The 19618-nt window shown below is 43.3% G+C and overlaps 4 protein-coding genes and 2 long non-coding RNA genes across 12 annotated transcripts; 2 read left to right on the top strand and 4 right to left on the bottom strand.

Moving 5' to 3' along the window:
• Nucleotides 1–216: 216 nt before the first annotated feature.
• Nucleotides 217–5181, top strand: LOC112887897. 2 transcript variants are annotated; one of them, XR_003227640.1, is made up of 5 exons: nucleotides 217–579; nucleotides 1718–1782; nucleotides 1999–2084; nucleotides 2173–2255; nucleotides 4709–5181. It is a non-coding gene; the product is annotated as an uncharacterized LOC112887897 (long non-coding RNA). The 2 variants fall into 2 exon arrangements; XR_003227639.1 differs by lacking the exon at nucleotides 217–579 and adding an exon at nucleotides 1356–1511.
• LOC112887896 (protein trichome birefringence-like 34) lies at nucleotides 797–4087 on the bottom strand. The gene is made up of 5 exons (XM_025954184.1): nucleotides 2672–4087; nucleotides 2026–2200; nucleotides 1739–1947; nucleotides 1437–1595; nucleotides 797–1319 (listed from the first exon to the last, which is right to left on the bottom strand). Exons 1-5 carry the CDS (start codon nucleotides 3079–3081, stop codon nucleotides 971–973), a joined length of 1302 nt encoding a protein of 433 aa, XP_025809969.1. The 5' UTR covers nucleotides 3082–4087; the 3' UTR covers nucleotides 797–970.
• Nucleotides 5182–6449: 1268 nt separating the features above from the next.
• Nucleotides 6450–17074, bottom strand: LOC112884597 (protein trichome birefringence-like 34). 3 transcript variants are annotated; one of them, XM_025950035.1, is made up of 6 exons: nucleotides 16954–17074; nucleotides 9271–9444; nucleotides 8147–8586; nucleotides 7559–7733; nucleotides 7261–7469; nucleotides 6450–7090 (listed from the first exon to the last, which is right to left on the bottom strand). In XM_025950035.1, exons 2-6 carry the CDS (start codon nucleotides 9376–9378, stop codon nucleotides 6583–6585), a joined length of 1440 nt encoding a protein of 479 aa, XP_025805820.1. In that variant the 5' UTR covers nucleotides 9379–9444; nucleotides 16954–17074; the 3' UTR covers nucleotides 6450–6582. The 3 variants fall into 3 exon arrangements, with proteins under 3 accessions (XP_025805820.1, XP_025805821.1, XP_025805819.1); XM_025950036.1 differs by lacking the exon at nucleotides 16954–17074 and having other exon boundaries at nucleotides 8147–8582; nucleotides 9271–9390; XM_025950034.1 differs by lacking the exon at nucleotides 16954–17074 and having other exon boundaries at nucleotides 8147–9412.
• Nucleotides 10420–13732, top strand: LOC112884601. Of its 4 annotated transcripts, XR_003227136.1 has the most exons (3): nucleotides 10430–10903; nucleotides 11850–12032; nucleotides 12747–13732. It is a non-coding gene; the product is annotated as an uncharacterized LOC112884601 (long non-coding RNA). The 4 variants fall into 4 exon arrangements; XR_003227137.1 differs by lacking the exon at nucleotides 12747–13732 and having other exon boundaries at nucleotides 10420–10903; nucleotides 11802–12355; XR_003227134.1 differs by lacking the exon at nucleotides 12747–13732 and having other exon boundaries at nucleotides 10425–10903; nucleotides 11850–12355.
• On the bottom strand, nucleotides 14393–15668 carry LOC112884600 (LOB domain-containing protein 12-like). Its single transcript, XM_025950040.1, has 2 exons — nucleotides 15206–15668; nucleotides 14393–15114 (listed from the first exon to the last, which is right to left on the bottom strand). The coding sequence occupies exons 1-2, from the start codon at nucleotides 15386–15388 to the stop codon at nucleotides 14719–14721; spliced, it is 579 nt and encodes a 192-aa protein (XP_025805825.1). The 5' UTR covers nucleotides 15389–15668; the 3' UTR covers nucleotides 14393–14718.
• On the bottom strand, nucleotides 16834–19502 carry LOC112884598. The gene is made up of 5 exons (XM_025950038.1): nucleotides 19173–19502; nucleotides 18816–18959; nucleotides 18396–18534; nucleotides 17812–18063; nucleotides 16834–17074 (listed from the first exon to the last, which is right to left on the bottom strand). Exons 1-4 carry the CDS (start codon nucleotides 19461–19463, stop codon nucleotides 17888–17890), a joined length of 750 nt encoding a protein of 249 aa, XP_025805823.1. The 5' UTR covers nucleotides 19464–19502; the 3' UTR covers nucleotides 16834–17074; nucleotides 17812–17887.
• Nucleotides 19503–19618: the final 116 nt, after the last annotated feature.

Below are 19618 nucleotides of genomic sequence, written 5' to 3'. Positions count from 1 at the left end.
TCTTATTCGCGAAGAAGTTCTCGGGAGGGGTCTAGAAAAGATTTAGCACTTCCCGCTCGTTGAATGGGCGGGAGGTGTCCGACCCCACGCCTCCCGCCCGACCGGGCGGGAGGTACCTCTTTTTTGAAAATTTTCCAAATAGGCTACTTTTTCGAATTTATTTTTATAAACCTTTTTTTAAAAAAAATCAAATTGATTTAGTACACGGGTAATCTCTGAATCAGCAGGCCCAACAACATAGACAGCCGCTCGCCTGCCGATTATTCGTGTGTGGCCCAATAACTTGGGCTGCTTATTGGGCCCTCTAGCCTATAGCCCGTAAGCCCATGGCCTGGATATGCGGCGGCAGCAAACCCAAGCTTCCACCGTTTGACCATTCCACGGCGGCGGAGGCCGGCCGCCGGCAGCTTTTCCGAGTTGCAGAGTGAATCCAGTATTCCAGTAGCCATGGCGGTGCGCTTGGTGGTAAGCCTGCGCGCGATGATGGCGTCGTGTCCCCCTCTGCGGTGCCGTATGCTGCTGCGCGGCGGCGAGCCGGCGACTGCAGCTGGTTTAGTGACGGCAGTCCTTATTGTTCAGGTCGCTCTTCTCTTGTTGATCCACCTCTCAAATATGTAGCTTTTTCTTGCTTGCCTGCCTGACGGTCTGAATGAATTGAATTTTAGGGACATCTAGGACAGTTTTCCATCCTTATGTTGTTCTTTCTGATGGTAAATTTATTTAAAATTTGTTGCTCTGTCAGATGAAAACGAATAGCACACTGTTATACACTGTTCACTTTGAGTGTCTCCTTCAGTGATTTAATGAGATGGTACACATACAGATCCTTTTATCTGTCTCTGCATGTAAATGTGATGGGGCCACTCCAGCCATTCTCTGCACAAAACAAAGCAGCCTAATCTAAATGCAGTATGTCATTTGTACATTATATATGTTGGGGGGGGGGGGGTGCAAAATCTGGCATGGTGCATCATTTGTACATGAGGTAGCCGTATAAAAACTCGTTCCAGACATCAGGAACGCCGGGGAGGCACCAATGCGTGCAATCCGCGTAGCTGGCTGGGTTCGCAATCTGCTCTTTTGTCAGAGGAACAAACTGTCTCCTGAACACAGTAGGATGCCCGTCCTTGCGGTAGTCAGACAGCTCTGTGATGTTCAGTATCTGAACATGTATACCTTTCGGCTCCAATGTTTTAAAATATGACTTAGCCTTGGCCATCAGACTGTAATCTGTAGTTGCGGCTTTGTATCCAATTTTGTAGACCGGCTCTGTTTCGTTGAGGCACTTGTTGCTGTCTTCTCCACCCCAGTTACTAGCCCTGGAAAATACACATATATCTTTCATCACTTCCACCAAGAAACACCACCTGATATCATGGAGATGTAGCAAATGTACTAGTACATGTTGACGAATGATGCAGGGGTATATCTCTCACCAGGAATGTGTAGGTGATGATCCTGCGAAAAAGATTCTAGTCTTGTTCTTGTCAATATTCTCTCCGAGCCATTCAGTAAGTTTCTTGAGAGCTATCTCGAAACCATCAATCATTTCCATTTCGTCTAACCTTGCATCGCCATCTTCGAATGAGCCATACCTGTACATACAAATGATGTTACCAAATTCATTTCGCCTTAAACTTTGTTAGTTTTTATTAGTTCTCACAGCTATTCTGAGATGTGACACTGAGTCGCTGACAATGTGATCCCTGTTGAGTAGGAAGGAAAGAATTGTACTTACATGACCTTCATCCTCATGTCATCCTTCTGCTTCCTCCACCATAGGTAAGAATTGAAGACAATGATGTCAGCATCCCTCCAGACACTGGCATGCTTCTCAATTCTGTCTGCCCTTATGATCCGGTACTCCACTCGGTGGATAATTGGGTTGTCGCTGTTGGACTCCACAAGCAGTGGCGACCAGTAGAAATCTATTGTTGCATTGTATTCCTGAAATGATTATGTGTTTATATCGGTTAACTGACATTGTTGTTTCTGTAGCCTGTAGAATTGTGAAGGAAAACATACCAGTGCCTTGAAGGAGATGAGAGAGCCATTGAAGATGCGCGTCTTGAGCCTGTCATCAGGTATTGAGGCCTCCACCATGCACACCAGAGAAACCCATTGGTTCCTGTTGACTGAATCGCCCACAAACACTAATCTCTTGTTCCTCAGCTTTTCAAGCAGCTTGGTGGCATCGAATCTGTTTTGACATGGCAAATCCTGACATCAGTCATCATGTCTTCCTACCATGCAGAGTAAGTTATTCAGATATGATCTCCTTTCTACCCTTACAGGATGGTACAAATAATAAAATAAGAAGCAGGTAGAAGTTTTTCTCGGTTCTGATCTTTCACTGTCAGTTAGTTCTCTTGCAAATTTGGTTTGTTGTTTGCTCTGGCTAACAACCGTAATTAGATCATTTTTTCAATCTTAAAATAAGTTGATTTTTTTTCTTCTGTGCTGTACTATTCTTTCTTTTATTTCAGTCAGATCGAGTGTTTTACTGCTTCCATAAAACAAACGAAAAAATATCCTTGCAAATTCTTGACTGCGATACTGAAAGTGCTTCTTATTCTAGAACTGCACCTTCAGATATTCTGGAATTTTTGGGTTGACAACAACAAAATTGAGCTAAAAATACTTGGGAGCATGTAATCATCAACAATCATACCTTGGAAGGTCGCATCCATGAGGCTGCCATCTCCAGTGCTGATACATGACATCCTTCCTTCCATATTTGTCGCAAGCCACCTCAGGAAAGATGAAAGAACACTTGAGACCGGAGTACAATGGCCTGGACATGTCGTACACCCACCGTCCCCTCGACCAGTTGCACTCTTCGGCATCGCCCACATCAGTAGTCCCTCTCATCGCTGGTTCTTGGAGTCCAGCCTCCACCTTCACCTGCATTTCTTGGTGTCCATGCTCGACTGCCATTTGCACTTGTGCTTCCTGGCCTCGGTCAAGCAAGAAGGTGACGGAGCTGGCGACGATGAAGAAGGCCACAAGTGAGCTAATGATGCTCCTCACTCCAACAGGAGCATGGAGCACCGTCATCTTGGGAATGGCTTCTGTCTTCATTCTTTCTTCAGAAAAGTGTGGTGCTTAGCTTGGCTCCCCTCTTTTATGGTGCACCTCTCTTCTCTGCGATGGGGGTATTAGACTTGCACATGGCTAAGTGGCCCAGGTCTGGTAATCAAACAAACTGACCAGTGACCCCTGAGCTAACCACATGTTCTGAATCATCGAGCCATTTGGTAACTACGAAAGAGCAGGCTCAGTTAGTCTTTTTCAGTGCTGAAACTTAGACAAATTGAATATCAGTTTACAGTTTGATGTATAGTCAGTCTGAATTTGCAAATCAGCAACTAAATTGATCCCATACTTTTTTTCAAATGAGAAGCATGCTCTAACTTTGTTTAACCAAAAAGCAAAAGGGAATAAAACATGTGAGGAGGTCCAAGTGCTGGTTTCTGGTGCCGACAGTCCTTTCAATCCACCACAGTATCACACCAAACATGATAGAAAGGAGGCAAATAAAAAATGAAGTGAAACACTTGGGCTTCTCACTTTAAAAAGACAGAGTTTGTAAATTAAGCAACAAAAAGCTGATTGCCAGGAAAAAAATAACAGTTTTTGCATGTTTCTTTGACAATCAATAAACTAAACTTGAAGTCATTAAGTCGCTAATGCAAAGCAAAGTCCACCAATGTTCCAGATGACTACCCGAGCTCAAAGTAGCAATCATAATTTCTCTTGATGTTTGGTTGTAATCTATTGTAACAATATCTGCACTTTTCTAAAAAGATATATGTGTATATGTATTTTTGTCTTAGCATCATAATATAAATGTTATTCCTCATAGACCAATTGATCTGTTCTATCCGGCAGTAGCAAAATGATGTACATTTGCAATCGTCAACTTGGCTATCAGTGAGTCAATCGGAGTCAATTTAGCCACCTACCATATTTTATTTCATTTTTCTGTCATCCATGACATGGGTTACTTTTTTAGGAATGTATCACATGCTTTTTTTTTTGCTTTAATGAGTGTACAGACAGCATGCACTGACGACCCAGCCTTTCTGAATGATTCATTTTAAAGAAATGTGCCTGTCTTTTTAGCGTGGTGGCACTGGGATCATTATTTTACGAAACATGAAGATCTAAATATGATTTTGATAGACTAGATGGATGATCATTGGTGCCGCAGCAGCACCTGCAATCTCTTTTGAAGTAATTATTGGCCACGCCTTCTATTTGCCTTCCTTTTCAATCTTTCTTCAGCCAAAAGGCACGTTCAGATTTAATGATACTGAAAGGCAATTGGTGGTGGCATCACGGTTATTTAATGGTACTCTGGTACCTAGAGGTAAATAAATGCCACATCACGATCCTCATAACATTGTTTCATCAATTTGGTTTGTTGCTGAATCATAAAATGGCCCTACTCGGTGCTAAATATATAGTAGGCATCTTGTGCGTTATCTTGTTTGAGCAAAGGACTAAATGAGTGCATCCAGAGACCAAATAAAGGGTTAGGTGAAATTGTGTGGTGATAGTTGCTTTGTTTGGTACCCTGTCCTAACCAATGGGGTCTAGTCTCTAATGAAAAGGGTCGGGTGTGTTGAGCTTTGCATTATATATACTGCTTTCAGTCATTCTGCTGCTTCCATCCGGCCATTTACAGAAAAATTCCTTGTGGCAGGTGCAGTAGATCTGAAAAGCGTGGATGATGAGCAGCAGCATTCAGCGGAGCATCTGCAGGTTGCAAGGTTGGAGATGGGTGGTACAATGATTGATTGCTGGTTTGCAGTAGATGTGGTGAGCGAGCCTTAGAAGGCTAGTAACATTGTCAGAGCTGTACACACACACAGTAGCAGCTAGCCTAGCTGTTGTGCCATGGCATTCCTGCTAGTTGCTGGGCACATATGGTCCTTCTCTGAGGAATCACGCGGAGTTGCTCCATGCACAAGCCCAAGAAGAGGGCATATGACGACGTCGTTGCCCTTGCAGCTACGCTCATGAGGCATGTAAAGATTCAGTACATGTAGTTAAGAGTGAGATTCTATATGATGCTGTCGTTACCCTTGCAGGTACGTACGTTCCTGTACATCTGGATAGAGAGGCATGTAAAGATTCAGTACATCTAATTATTAGGAGTGAGATTGTTTGCATCAATTAATTAGTGGTATCGTAATTAGTTGAACGCTTTGTGTCACTGACCGAGTTGCCGTTGTACCAAGATACATCTATATGTGTGGATCGTCTAGCTTCTACTACTGTTTGTGTGAATGTGTGATGTGGAATCTTGAAGCTTGCAGCAGTCCTTTGCCTCCATCCATCATTGGCATGCATAGAGTGATGAAGTTATTGACATTGCCGTGGCATGCAGTAGTGACGCACTGTGTCCGTCGGATACCACGATTGGCGACTGACTGATCAAGAGCTAGCCAGGTCGTCGATCGGCTGGAAGAAAAGAACAGCATTCCGGTCCACACACAGCAAACACTGAACATCAACATCGGTGCTCGATCTCAAGCCAAAAGGTTTGAGAATTAAGGTAGTCGACCATGCACACGGGACCTAGCTAGTACCTCTACAAGCTAGCAGGTTACAAGGAGTCAAGGACAAGCAAAAGAGGTACAGTTGTCTAGCTAGTGTGAAGGAAGTGTATGTCATGCCAGCCTGATCCCGGCCTCAACAACCTCACCAAACCTGCTATATGCAGCTAGCGTTGGTGGCACCGCACCGCACGGCCCGACCGACAATAATAATAATTCAGATGATGATTGAATCCATAGATGATGGAGCGAGCGTTTCCCATATAATTCTCAGCTGAAAATTAGGCCAGTTTTAATGGAAGTTTTATGAAGAATTTTATAGCATTAAATTCTATACCACATCATCAATTTTGCTGATACGGTAAGGAGAGAAAAAGAGAGAGTTTCATGGGATGCGAGAGAAATTTCATCACCATAAAATTCATCTGGTACAGTTACTAGTTCCTAATCTAATCTTAGCAACTGTACCATCAAACTAACCGGCCTTAAAGCGATGATCAGGTGGTGCTAATTGCCGTTTTAGACAGGCTGATGGTTGCATATATAATCGCACAACAGTTTCCAGTAATTAATGTTGAGTCATAGCACAGCAACATGCACGTACGCACGGTGGCATTCAATCCTTCCCACCGACGGCATGTTGCTAATTACTACGATTAATTAATTAATGACGTCCCAAACCAAACCATCATTAGTTGGGTTTCTCCTCACAGAACTTGTGCAACACGTTCCTCTACCCTTTTATTCCAAGACAAAAAAAACTCGTCCAAAACAAGTGCATGCATTAATCTAGTTTACCAATACTATCTATGTTGCGAACTGAAACCTTAGCTACTTAGGTTTGAGTCCTCGACTTGATACGAGTGTTCCTATTTTTCTAAATTTATTCCAGAATTTAACCGGTGGCGCTATTCTTTCAGTAACAGACGATGTGCCTGTCGACAACTTGTTCAGAAACTGCTCAATCTAGATGCAGTATGTCATTTGTACATTATCTTATATATTAGGGGTGCATCGATCATCTGTACATGATGAGGTTGGCGTATAAAAATTCGTTCCAGACATCAGGAACGCCGGGGAGGCACCAATGCGTGCAATCCGCATAGCTGGCTGGCTTCGCAATTTGCTCTTTCGTCAGAGGAACATACTGTTTCCTGAATACCGTCGGATGCCCGTCCTTGCGGTAGTCAGATAGCTCTGTGATGTTCAGTATCTCAACATGTATACCTTTTGGCTCTAATAATGTTTCAAAATACGACTTCGCCATGGCCATCAAGCTGTAATCTGCGGATTTGTATCCCACTTTGTAGATGGGTTCTGTTTCATTCAGACACTTGTTGCTATCTTCCCCACCCCACTTGCTAGCCCAGAAATGTGTTGGTGATGATCCCGCGAAAAAGATTCTAGTCTTTTTCTTGTCAATATTCTCACCGAGCCATTCCGTTAGTTTCTTAAGAGCTACCTCGAATCCATCCATCATTTCCATTTCATCTAACCTGGCATCACCATCTTCAAATGAACCATACCTGCATGCACATAAAAAAAAAATCTTAACCATTTCATTGCATCTCGAGACTTAGTATTTGCTGGTTCATATTTTATTTTTATGATCCTAATAAGATTTTTATCCTGGTATATATATATATATATGCCAATAATTTAATAGGAAGGAAATTAAAGAGAGAAATGCACTTACATGACCTTCATCCTCATGTCATCATTCTGCTTCCTCCACCACAGGTAAGAATTGAAGACAATGATGTCAGCATCCCTCCAGACACTGGCATGCTTCTCGATTCTGTCAGCCCTTATCATCCGGTAGTCCACCCGGTGGATAATGGGGTTGTCGCTGTTGGACTCCAACAGCAGCGGTGACCAGTAGAAATCTATCGTTGCATTGTATTCCTAAAAACAAATAATTATGTGTTCATATCGGCTAACCAAAATTGTTGGTTTGTGTAGCCTGTAGATTTGTGAAGGATCGGAATGCACACCAATGCCTTGAAGGAGATGAGCGAGCCATTGAAGATGCGCGTCTTGAGCCTGTCATCAGGTATTGAGGCCTCCACCATGCATACCAGGGAAACCCATTGGTTCCTGTTCACCGAGTCACCCACAAACACTAATCTCTTGTTCCTCAGCATTTCAAGCAGCTTGATGGCATCGAATCTGTTCCGGAAAGGTCGGTAAAATTCAAACATCATGTCACGAATACCATGCAGAGTAAGTTATGCAATACAGTAAAAGGTAGGTAGAAGTTTTCCTCGCGTCTGATATTTCACTGTCAATTAGTTCTCTTACATGTTTTGTTTCTTGTTGGCCTCTAGCTAACAACCGTAATGAGATCAGTTTTGCAACCTCAAAGTAATATTTTCTTCTCTCTGCATTACTATCCTCTGTCTTAATGTCTTATATTTAGTTACAGATTAATTATGTATTTTTCTGCTTCCATGAAACAAAAAACATTTACTACCCTTGGAAAATTCTTAAACTGCCACTTTCAGATATGCAGGAACTTTTGGACTGACAAGAACAAAGTTGATCTAAAAGTACCTGGAGATCTGTATGTAATCCTATCCTACCTTGGAAGGTCGCATCCATGAGGCTGCCATCTCCAGTGCTGGTACATGACATCCTTCCTGCCATATTTGTCACAAGCCACCTCAGGGAAGATGAAGGTGCACTTGAGCCCGGAGTATAATGGCCGGGACACATTATCGTAAACCCACTGCCCCCTCGACCAGTTGCACTCCTCCTTGCTGGTGTCCCCGGCCTCAGTTGTCCCTCCAACCCATGGTTCTTGGCGTCCATGCTCGACCGCCATTTGCACCTGCGCTTCCTGGCCTCTGTCGAAGAGGAAGACGATGGAGCTGGCGACGATGAAGAAGGCCACTAGGAAGCTCACGATGCTCCTTACTCCAACCGGAGCATGGAGCACCATCATCTTGGGAGTGGCTTGTGTCTTCATTCTTTTCTCAGAGAAGTGTGGTGCATAGCTTGGCTCCCCTCTTTTGTGATCTAACTGTGCATCAATACGAATAATTAAGTGATGTCGGAATGCGTCTCTTCTCCACATAGGTGCAGTGTGAATTTCTTTAAAGGGTACGGTGCTGAAAAACGAAACTTGCCTTTTATTTGCCTTCCTTTTTATATTTTTCCTCCCAAAATGAGTAGGGCAGATCATCACTATTGCATTTGTTTGGAAGCACTATGATTATTTAATCTGATGCAAGTACCTAGAGGTAAATTGCATATCACGAATCAACACATTCTCGCTTAAGTTTTGTTTCGTGCTGAATCTTAAAATGATCCCACTGGTGCTAAGTAATAGGCCGTTTTGCAGGTCTTCTTTCGGCATAGGAAGAAATGAGTGGTTCAAAATACCAAAAAAGGGTTAGGTGGCATCCTGTGGTCACGTTTGCTTTATGGAGTATCTTGTCCTATCCAGGTGGGGTATGAGAAATGCATGGCTGATGAGCGATAATATACGTGTGGTGTCAATCTGATATGCTTTTGCATTTTCAAAAAAAAATCGATACAGGGAATTTTATTAATTTTCAATAGATACTGCTATTCTACGAGGTACCTAGCTACAGGTAAGAAAAGCATGAACAATGAGCAGCAGCATTCTGCAAAAAGGTTTTGGGGGCAAAAGCATGCTTTTCAGGGTTGAAGGATGGTACAATTAGTACTGCATTGTACACACCAGCTGATTGAGCCTTGGAAGGCTAGTAAGATCTTTAGTAGTCATAGTTGTTGCAACCGAATGCTGGTCCACATGATTCCCTGAAGGATCAGGCACAAGTTGCTTCATTCCTGCACAAGTCCAAAAAGAAGCCGTGCAACCAGTATTTGGACGCCTGCAGCTGTGCTCTTGTTCCTGAAGAACAGTCCATGGTGAAAGTGCAATAAGATTGAAGCATGGATGAGGGAGCAGTTTAAGGCACGTATTATATTAGTTGGAGCATTTGCATTATTATTATTGCCATCATATCAACGAAACATGCACTGAATGTTAGCATAAAGATATAGAAGGAAGCTTTGCTTTGATTTTGACCCTCCACCAAATACACTGAGATCTGGAAGGTTGCTACAATTTGCAACGACAGACTAAAATAAAATCACTGATTGTCGGCGGATGTTGCAGATCTGGTATGCGTCTTGTGCAGTCGGCAGGGTACAAGGACGACGGAACTGTAGCATTTTGGTGGCGCTGTCTGCAGTTCATCAGCAAGGGGGAATGAAGCTGCCAATGCAAGCTGGAAGAAAGACAACAGTGTACAAGGACGACGCTATTTCTGTCAGCTTCCTACATTTTACTAGGCGCGGCTGCAGCGCATGCAGTGACAATAATCTAAAGAGGACGTATCAACCTCAACCACATCAGTCACCATCCATGTCATTTAGTACTAACAGATCAATTTGTGGGAGTATCGAATCCTTTTAATACAATCCACCGACGATATGCATGCATGTGGGGACAACATAACTAATGTGCTTCAGACATTGATTAATGCGGCTCCCACTAACATTCTGAGCATTCTGATCAAACTGAGTAGTCTTTTCTTTTGAGAACTTCATTCAAATTGAGTCTCTTTATTATGTTTTTTGAAAAGTCTCTTTATTATGGTCAGATTGGCCTCCAGTGCAACAATCAGAGTAACTTTACATCAAAAAAACAATCAGAGTAACTGTAAGCTGCTGAGTGCATGCTTCAGTTGTCAGCTGACCATTACTGATTACAGATGGGTGTCAATTTTGCCAGAAAGCTATAACCAATCTATATACGCATGGCATGGCTTCAAAGAGCTGCAGCTCCTGGAATTCCTCTCTGCAATGCAATGCAAGGCAAGAAATGAAAGGCAGCAAGTCAACTGGAACAGGCCTACTACACGTACTCTACTAGTGCGAAATTACGAAAATCAGCTGCGGTAGTCTGGTAGATGATGTAGCTAGCTATTCAGAAACAGTGTCTTATATCTTTTTATGGAACAGTACCATATATCTTGATCTTCAAGGACTATTCAGAGCCCTAAACGGCCCACAAGGATGCATACATTCTCTCGGCCGGCCGCTTCTTTCTAAGCAAGCCAACATGCCATTTGCCAAGGCAGGCCCATTACTACATGCCAGTCTTATTTGGTAATCGCCGCCGCCTCCAGGCCCTCCGCGGGTGGACATCGTTCGTCGCCCCGCGCACCCAAATCCTGCCTGCAACGCCTACCTCCGCCGCCGCTGGCGCCACTCCTCCACCCTCGTGCCCCTGCCTCCTCCACGGCTGGCCCCCGTCCTCCCCTGTGCTCTAGGCTGACCAGGCAGCACTGCCACACCCGGCCAAGGTAATGCCCCCTTCTCAAATCTCAATACTGTTCATCAATTGCCAAGGGGGAAGAAGAGGCGTGAAGAGAAGGGTAGCGTCTGAATCGATCTGTTGCCTTCAGCATTCTATAATTGTGCTTTGCCAAAGGATCCTTGCTTTTTTTTCTAGATGAAACGGGTCTACTTGTACTGATTTGTCTTCATAACATACATGTTCAGAGGCAGTAGCACTTATCTAAAAAATATTTATTTGCACTTGTGCGGTGACCAATTAATCGATGTTGTGAAAGCGAATTGCATCCAATGAGCTTGTAGCTCTGTAGTGCGTCCACTAAATTAGTAAAGCATGGTTTAGGCATCTATTAGTATGACCATTTGATCTGTCACATGTTGTTGTGCCTCTGAAAGTCTGAATCCTTTTTAGGCCTCTGAAAGTCTGAACTTAGTAATGCCTCTACATCTTTTGGTGTTCTGTTCATAGCTGTAATCATTGTTTAGTCCTCTTAGCATTTTCATGGACATCAATCAATATCCAGTATTTATAACTAAACCATATATAGTTAAGTTTCCCTGAGTATGCATTGTTGGTATACGCTAAGGCAAGATGGCTGTCGCTGGCAGCAATTTCAATGTCTTACCTCATTGTGTCACTTCTATTCTCTGATTGGTTGAAAGAACTAAAATAATTTATAAGCAATGCATTCAACTTATCGTACATTTAGTTTGATGTTGACCTTACCTCTCAAAAGGTACTATTTTGTCATTTGTTGTCTTCAGAGGAGCAGGTTACAGACAATTCAGAGCATCTCAAATTTTCTAAATAAACTAAAGTAGATTTGCACTGTATATGGTATGCTCCTTTATACTTGTTCCTTCGCCAGCCTAAGTTTTTATGTTCAGTAATATTCACTTTTGTAGTGTTCCAACTAGCATGCATCAGCATATTTCGCTGCATACATGTTGTAGTGATTGCAACAAGGTTTAGGAGGACCTGCAGAGGGTGATGATTGACGTGCTGGGAGCGTGAGGGGAACTCAACCTTCTTGATCATCTTAAGTGATAAGTTGGATTCTCGCTTGGGTCCAATGAGCATTTCGACCTTTAGTTTCTGGGTTACACAGCTACCTCTCAACAGCCAATACCCTTTTGGTAAGCTGCATTAGTTTTGGTAAGCAATCTGGGTCTAAACTGCCATGCTGCATTAGTGCTGTAGGAGATTCCCTTAGTTTGACTATTGGTCGTGTGAGTAGAACATCAAGCCTATATAAGTGATTTCTTCAGATCCTCTGACTGAAATCTGTTGTATTATTCCTTTGTGTCGTCCTTGTGTAACTAGAGAAATTGATAAGCTCATCCTGAATGTATGGTGACCAGTGAACAATGTTGTAAAAGGGAATTTTGACAAAAGACAACTTTGGTTCAGATAGATTGTGGAAATATGTGCATTTGCGCACATATATAATCGTCAGACACTGCATAGTCTCACAAAACAGCATCAGTGAAATTGCTTCACAAAACAGCATCAGTGAAATTGCTTGATATTACTACCTTTTATTTGTGTAGTCAGTATATGTATGTAAAAAACATCTTAAGAGAAAATAGAAGTATAGAACTTCTTTCAGTTTAGTCAGTCCAGTTTAACATGTAGCCCCTTTGAAAGTATCAATTATATCTGTAATTTAACTCGCAGATTGACCATTGCTTATGCCTACTATGGATTGATGGAACAGAAGACTGAGATTTCTGATTTATGTTATTCTTCTGTTGTTCGGATACTAGATGTTGCCAGAAAAAGATTTTCCATCCATATAGTTTTATTTTTTTCTACAAAGCATTTTTTTGCTAATAACCTTCTCTCTGCAGGTGGTCAAAAGAATTATGGCTAGCTAGGTACAGACACAACAATTAAAGTAATATTGTGAAGAGCTGAGTGATACGAGGATTAAGCATTGCAGCCTCAGCCACGTGACCTCCCTTTGGAACTGAACAATTGACCATCAGTTCTAATGATTATTGTTTAAGGTGTGCATTGCTATTCGCATTGGTTGGTTCAAAGTGCCTTGGGCACCACCTGCGAGAGAACATGTACTTACCCACGAAATGCTAGCTATTCTGAGAAGAAGTGACATGCCAGATCACTCAATCATAATTGTTTTGAACTGCTACATGGACCTGCATTAAGGTAGTTACCAAGTGTTCGATCAGGTTATGCGAGCTCAATTTGGTGGTGAAGGATATTATACAGTCACAATGCAGTTTTGGTCCATATGTGAATCTGCAGATATTGGGTCAGCCTTTTAATATTTTCTTTGATATTGCATTATCGCAATCTCACCTGAATTACATTCCTCAAGTTTTATCACTGGGGTGATATCTCAAATTTCTGTTCGGAAATTGTCAAATGTGATTTCTATGCAAGCCGGTCTAATGGGGCTTGAATTAGTTCATTTAGGCAATATTGGAAAGGCATCTCTGGTTCCTCCATTTGCTTTGCTGGGTGCAGTATAGCTCATCTTGCATGGTTGAGGATGTTCAGCAGAATAACCATTGGTTTAGTTTACTAAACTACATTGTGTTTTATTAAGGGGACACTTGAAAGGTATATTTCTATACATCTTCAGGGTCCTTGAAGTCATGAACAACTTAGACCATGGATGGTTCTCTGTTAGATTTTATCTTAAAGAGTTGAAAAGGATGCCTGGAAGTTTACCATTGGTGGGCAATGGTATAAAGCTTCCAGTTCATCACTACGTGGTTAATCTTGCTGCAGTACTGCTCTTCACAACTGACTAATCTTGATGTATCATGGAATTTAATAAGAGCAGCAACATGCACATATTCACTCCTGAGGTTCATCACATCATGTTGAAGTTCTTTTCCAGTTTGGTTTACATGTGTAAATCATAAAGTTCTTTTCCAGTTTGAAGTAGTCTATTTATTCAAATGAGTTATTGATAAATAAGCTTAAGGCTCAACTATTATTACACGCCCCCCTTCAAATTTAAGTCTATAGTTATTTTTTTGGGAGACATCACTCGATTTCATGATATTGACATGAGCTGCTCCTGTCAATTCCATTTGCAATATTTAAGAGTCTTTCATTTCCATGCTTTCATACTTTTACTGCTCTATTGCGCTTTTTTTTGCTGGCATCTAAATTGTAGTAATAGTTAAGTGAAGTAATACTATTTCTAACTGAAACTTTAATCTTATACCAAGTATAAAGCACATTCTTCTAAATATATTTATTTTCTTTATACATTGTCTCATTTAGGTCCTTTTGCATGATATCATGGGATTCCATATTTTTTTTGCCCATAGCAATGCACGGGCATGTACCTAGTATATATAAATAAATAGTAAAAGCACCTAGCCTCCACGTTCGAATCATTTATAGCAGATCCATCAGAGCTACTTGCAACTCACTTCCTTAGTTATTTTTAGCAAATTAAGAAACAAATTAGGTTTTGTTTTGATGATTTCTTGATGACTCGGAGCACCCCCAAGTATTTTAAGATCTCCAGTAGTTATTCTACAGCCTTGGCATATATTTATCAAGTACAATTGTACAGGTAGAATACTTGTGAAGCCAGGTCAGCCCTTGTGCAACCCAGCAGATGAAGGGACACACGTCTTATGCAGAAGCTTAGGAATCTAGTAGGTATGCAGCAGTCATACAGTTTCGGCCTTGTTTGAAAAAGGCTTTGCGATGCTTAGGGTCCGAACAATCCTAGCTACATACTGACTACTGAGCCTACCATGTGAATCCAAACACGCGCATTCACATCGCTGACTCTCAACAATAGCATCTGCAAAATTCAGGCACATTATTAATTCATGCCCATAGGGACTCTTTCTTGAGGCATGCCTCCTGCAGCATCAGTGCAGTGTTCCCAGCAGAGCCCAACATCTGCTGCTGATGAGCTCCGGTGCTGTTCATCAGGCCATTTTGCATGAGCAGGCTACCATACGCCTCGCTTTCCATGAGCTGCTGCTGCTGCCGCTGAAGTGACGGTGGTGAAGCTGAAGCAGTTGCATGGCCATCGTGTTGCATCTGGACGCAGAGGAGGATCTCGGCCTTGGCGAGGGCGAGCTGCATCTGGAGCTGGGAGACCTGCTGCTGGAGGTAGGAGATGGCGCCGACGCAGCCGTAGACGGGATCCCTCATCCGTGCGTTGGCCTCGTACACCAGGCTGCTCACCGCATCCGCCCTCTGCTGAGCAGGCAGCTCCTGATGATCGAAGTCATGAAAAATTGAGGGGGATGCATGCGTCAGTTCAATTTGCCTGCCGCGCTAGCTTTGAGATGCAAGCAGACGGTACCTGGAGCATCTTGCTGACATTGCTGGCGCCAAAGACCTTGTGGACGATGGCGAACTTGTGAGGATCCTCAGGAGGGAAGTAGGGCGCGAACACGCACTCCTGGGTGCACCGCCGCCGCAGCAGCTTGCACGATGCGCAGGGCGCCGAGCTGCTCCCGCTCCCGCTGCTTCCGCTCCCGGCCATGGATGCCAACCTCACAGGAGGACCAGCTCTAGAGCGAGCAGTGAAGAGAGAGGATGGATGAGGATTATATTGCAAAGGGAAGGAAGGAAGAGGGGGAGACTGCCGGGTGCAGAGCCTCCTCTTTTATAGAGCCAGCAGAGTGCTGAGGAACAATGGGCTGTAGTGGTAGAGCATGCAGCAGTGTGTATGGTTTCATGGCTTCTTTGTCTTGTCTGTATTGTATGTAGCAGCTAGCAACGATGAGATTGATTGGTCGACTCGACAGCAGGCATAATATTATAAACAACCGATCGAGCAAGCTAGTAGTCTGCTTTATCTCTCCTCAATTAACTAACATGGAGGCACTCACTACCTTGCTTCACCTTTCAGTCCACCCAGCAGCTGCCTCTAATGCATACTTCAAATTAACTCTGCCACGCAGGACAGATTGTATGGCTTGCATTTGACAATTAATGTAACCACATGTAATTGTAAATTTCTTGTCTGTATTGTATGCAGCAGCTAGCAACGATTAGATTGATTGGTCGACTCGACAGCAAGCATATTATAAACAACCGATCAAGCAAGTAGTCTGCTTTATCTCTCCTCAATTAACTAACAGTACTAGGAACATCAAGCGTATGCATTGTTTTCTGGACATTCACGTGGTCCCAATCTCATCTCGAGCAAGAGAAGACGACAAGTAAACGGAGATGAGGAGGAAAGCTGACACGTACGTCGGCAGTAGGTCAGGAGTGGCACAAGGCCAGGACAAGAGCAAGATTACGGATTTGTCGTGCATTGCAACAGTAGGCCGGTTGTGGGATGGCATCTACAAGGACAAGCGAGGGGGTGACACGCATGCACGATACGGTCAGCAGCTAGCTGCGGCGCAGACTCTACAACCAACGGTTTACCAGCATCTGTTCCCAGTTCGCATGACACAACAAATTCGCGTCATGCATGGCGTGCCTTGCATACACGCTGCAGCTAGTCTCCCCACCAGGATGAGGCAGGACTTCTAAGGAAGGGTGCTGCGATGCGTGCGTGCACATGCGGTTGCTATCAAAAGCTACTACCCTTCCAAAGGTGTGATTGAGGCCTAAAATGGATGGATGCCATGCCAGTCAAGTACGATCGCGGCTGCCCAGGCCCCTACCACTAAACTATGCTTGCCGACAGAGCTGTTTTCACAGGCAAACTACTACGCAAAGTCTTCGCCTGACATTTAAAGTCAAATTTGATCCATCACTGAGAGCTCACCCACATGGCCCACCTCTGCATATATCCTTACTGCTCGTGGTTATGTTCTAAACTCTTTTACCTAGCACTCCAACAAATATCCTTTCTAGAATATGTATGCAACAGACATGTCCTTTCCTCGAAACACGACCACTTGTTCCCATTTCGGGGAAAAAAAAGATGGTGGAGCATTTTCCAACACTTAGCATACTCATCAGTCACGATTCACGAACAGATTTCGATAAATATAATAATAAGGCAACATGTTAAGCATGACACAATTGCTATTTATCATTGTCCTGCACATGAACAACGGTCTGCAGATATTGAAAGTGGCAACTTACTTGCAGAGTGGATATGCTACTCAAGGGCACAGGTATGTAATCTTTGACAGCTTCGTTTTAATATTTGAATCAAAGACTCATACATGAACTCGCTTCATGTCTCCATTGCAAAAATTCTCACCTAATTGAGGTGCACATAAAAAGCCAAGTTTAACATTTCTGAAATATATACTAAGCAAAAACTGTACATATATATAGCAACACTTCCACTGATCACTGATCAGATGGGGCAGTAATCAACCAGCAAGAAAATGATGGTTGAAAATTTAGTCAAAGATTGCAGTAATGTAATCACCAAACCTTTTATAGCAAATATGCCACTGATATTATACCTCTATGTGAGCGGCTTATTTTCGATGCAATTGACTTGTCATTAAACTTTTGAGCTCAAATAAGATATGATGGTCTAGCCACCGTTTTCTTAAAAAAGAAAATCTAGGATCCAATGTTATAAAAATAAGCTAAAAAATACTGTACTTTTAATTTGGGGAACTGATGAACAGGGGTTCCACATGAACTAGATGATGTGGATTACTAAAGAAATGAGGACGGCTGGCATGCACATGCTACCAGTGCATCCCCACATACTTCAATAATCAGATGAACGTAATGATGTAGTTATCTGACAACAAGGCTTCAATGTGGCCTTATGTTCTAATCAAGGATTGCATATAGAAAGGAATAACTGAATTCGTAAGAGACTTGACGTGGTCGTCTACATTGTTCCTATGAGCTGGTACTGGTACGGCAGATGCTCAACTAGGCATAAGAGATTGAAGTGCATATGCGCTGTTAGGAGGAAAAAAGTTAAAAAGAATAGAGTTCCAGAAATATGTAAAAGTAAGGGATTAAAGTCACCTTTTACAAAATGGCTCCTATTGCAGATCATGCTCATTCTTGTCAGTCATGCGGAAGATGCCATACTAAGATTGCTTCAAATCTCGCCCAAATTCCTTTCACGACTATGAAGCAGTTTCTTTATGTTCCTTGTTTTGATCCCTAACATATACATTGAACTTCCTGGTAACTTTGGTTTTCCTGATTGCAAATTATACTTCTCACGAGCACATGAATTTCTCCTTTTCATGTATTCAGCTGACTCTGTCTGAACTGTCATGGCAGAAAGAGTAGTATCGGTTAGCTACTCAGAAAATTATTCAAACATTTCACTGGTATGTAAGAGAAGATTCAGCGTCCTGAGTTGTGAATTGATCAGACTGGCTCATAATAGCCCTGTAACTGTCGTAGATAACAGTTGTTTGATAAAGCAAGCGGTCAGATATTTTATTCCTGTTGATTGTATGCATGTATCACTCTTTCATTTACTCAATTTGTAGAAATAAAGCAAGTTCAGTTTCTCACATTTACTTTTCGTCAAAAGTTAAAGCGAGCTCAGTTTCTCTGCATGTAACTAAAACAATTCATGGCACTGCAAAACTCACCAGAATGCTTTGCAGATAATGACTTGGCCAGGTTTCGAAGTCCAGTTATATCATTGATCTTGTCCTTCTCAATGGAATTAGTGGAGTCCAACTGCCTTGGGTGGCTGGGGTGAATGTGCGCAGTAGCATATGCAAATGCCTAAAAAAGTTACAATGCAGGCCAGTGTCAGTCTACAGGGACACTTTCTTCAGACATTGTAAGAGATGATGCTTGTCCATTTGAATCATAAAATTGACTGGTGCCTGGAGGAGCTGGCATCCGGATTAGCGAAAATATCAATATAGAATCACTATTTCCTGATAGAGTTATTTGGATAATTACTGAGACATTGCTGGGCAGTGTTCCTCGCACTACTGAACCTTATCGCCTTAACCAGCAAAACACCAATCAACGAGGACTGTAATGGGGAATTGAACTACCTTGGAAGCAATGGTGTAGAAGCCATTTTGAAGAGCATCCTTCGCGAAAGTTAACCACTCCTCGCGTGACACTTGTAGATGGTGGTTGTCAGAGTATTTAGCGTCTCGCAGGAGCAGGGCCTCATATCTCATGGCAAGGCAGCTCTGTCAGTGCACATGAACAGAGTGAGTTAAGGATTAGCAGTGACTAGTGAGTGGTCAATCTTATTTACTACTCCGTATGTTATATTGAACTGATGCTGCGGTTGCTCCCATTAAAACCCTAGGACGAGCAAGAGCAGGTGCATAATGCAAGTGTGACGGCCGCCGCGAGGGCGAAGCGAACAAGTAATCCAATCCAATTGGTGGTGACCTGACCCGGACATCGGCGACGAGGGCGAAGGCCCGGGCGAAGAAGTCGGCGACGGCGAGGATCCTCGCATGATCCAGGGGAGGAGCCTGCGCGGCGGCGAATGCCTCCTTGGCGCGGTCCTGAAGCAGGCGGCGGGCGGCGGAGCGCGTGTGTAGCAGAGCGGGGACGTCGGGCCCAGCGGAGAGCGCGGCCTGGAGCAGGCGGAGTTCGGGGTCCCCGAAGCTGGTGCAGCGGTGGGAGAGGAGGCGGGAGGCGAAGAGGGAGAGGGCGTCGTACTCGACCGCCACCGCCGGCATTTTTTTTTTTTTTTTTGCTTTGTTTGGATTTGGATTTTGAAAGGATGGCTATGGCTTGGGCGGAGGAGCGGAGCGGAGGGGGAGGGGGATGCTTGGTGACCGGCCCACCAGCAGAGGCGGATTGGAAAAATATCCCATCGCTCGAGGGAGCGTGG

This window comes from Panicum hallii, chromosome 3 (assembly GCF_002211085.1).
Source record: "Panicum hallii strain FIL2 chromosome 3, PHallii_v3.1, whole genome shotgun sequence".
Taxonomy (NCBI): Eukaryota; Viridiplantae; Streptophyta; class Magnoliopsida; order Poales; family Poaceae; genus Panicum; species Panicum hallii.
Note: the sequence above shows the minus strand (reverse complement) of the source record. Positions and strands in the feature narration are given on the sequence as shown.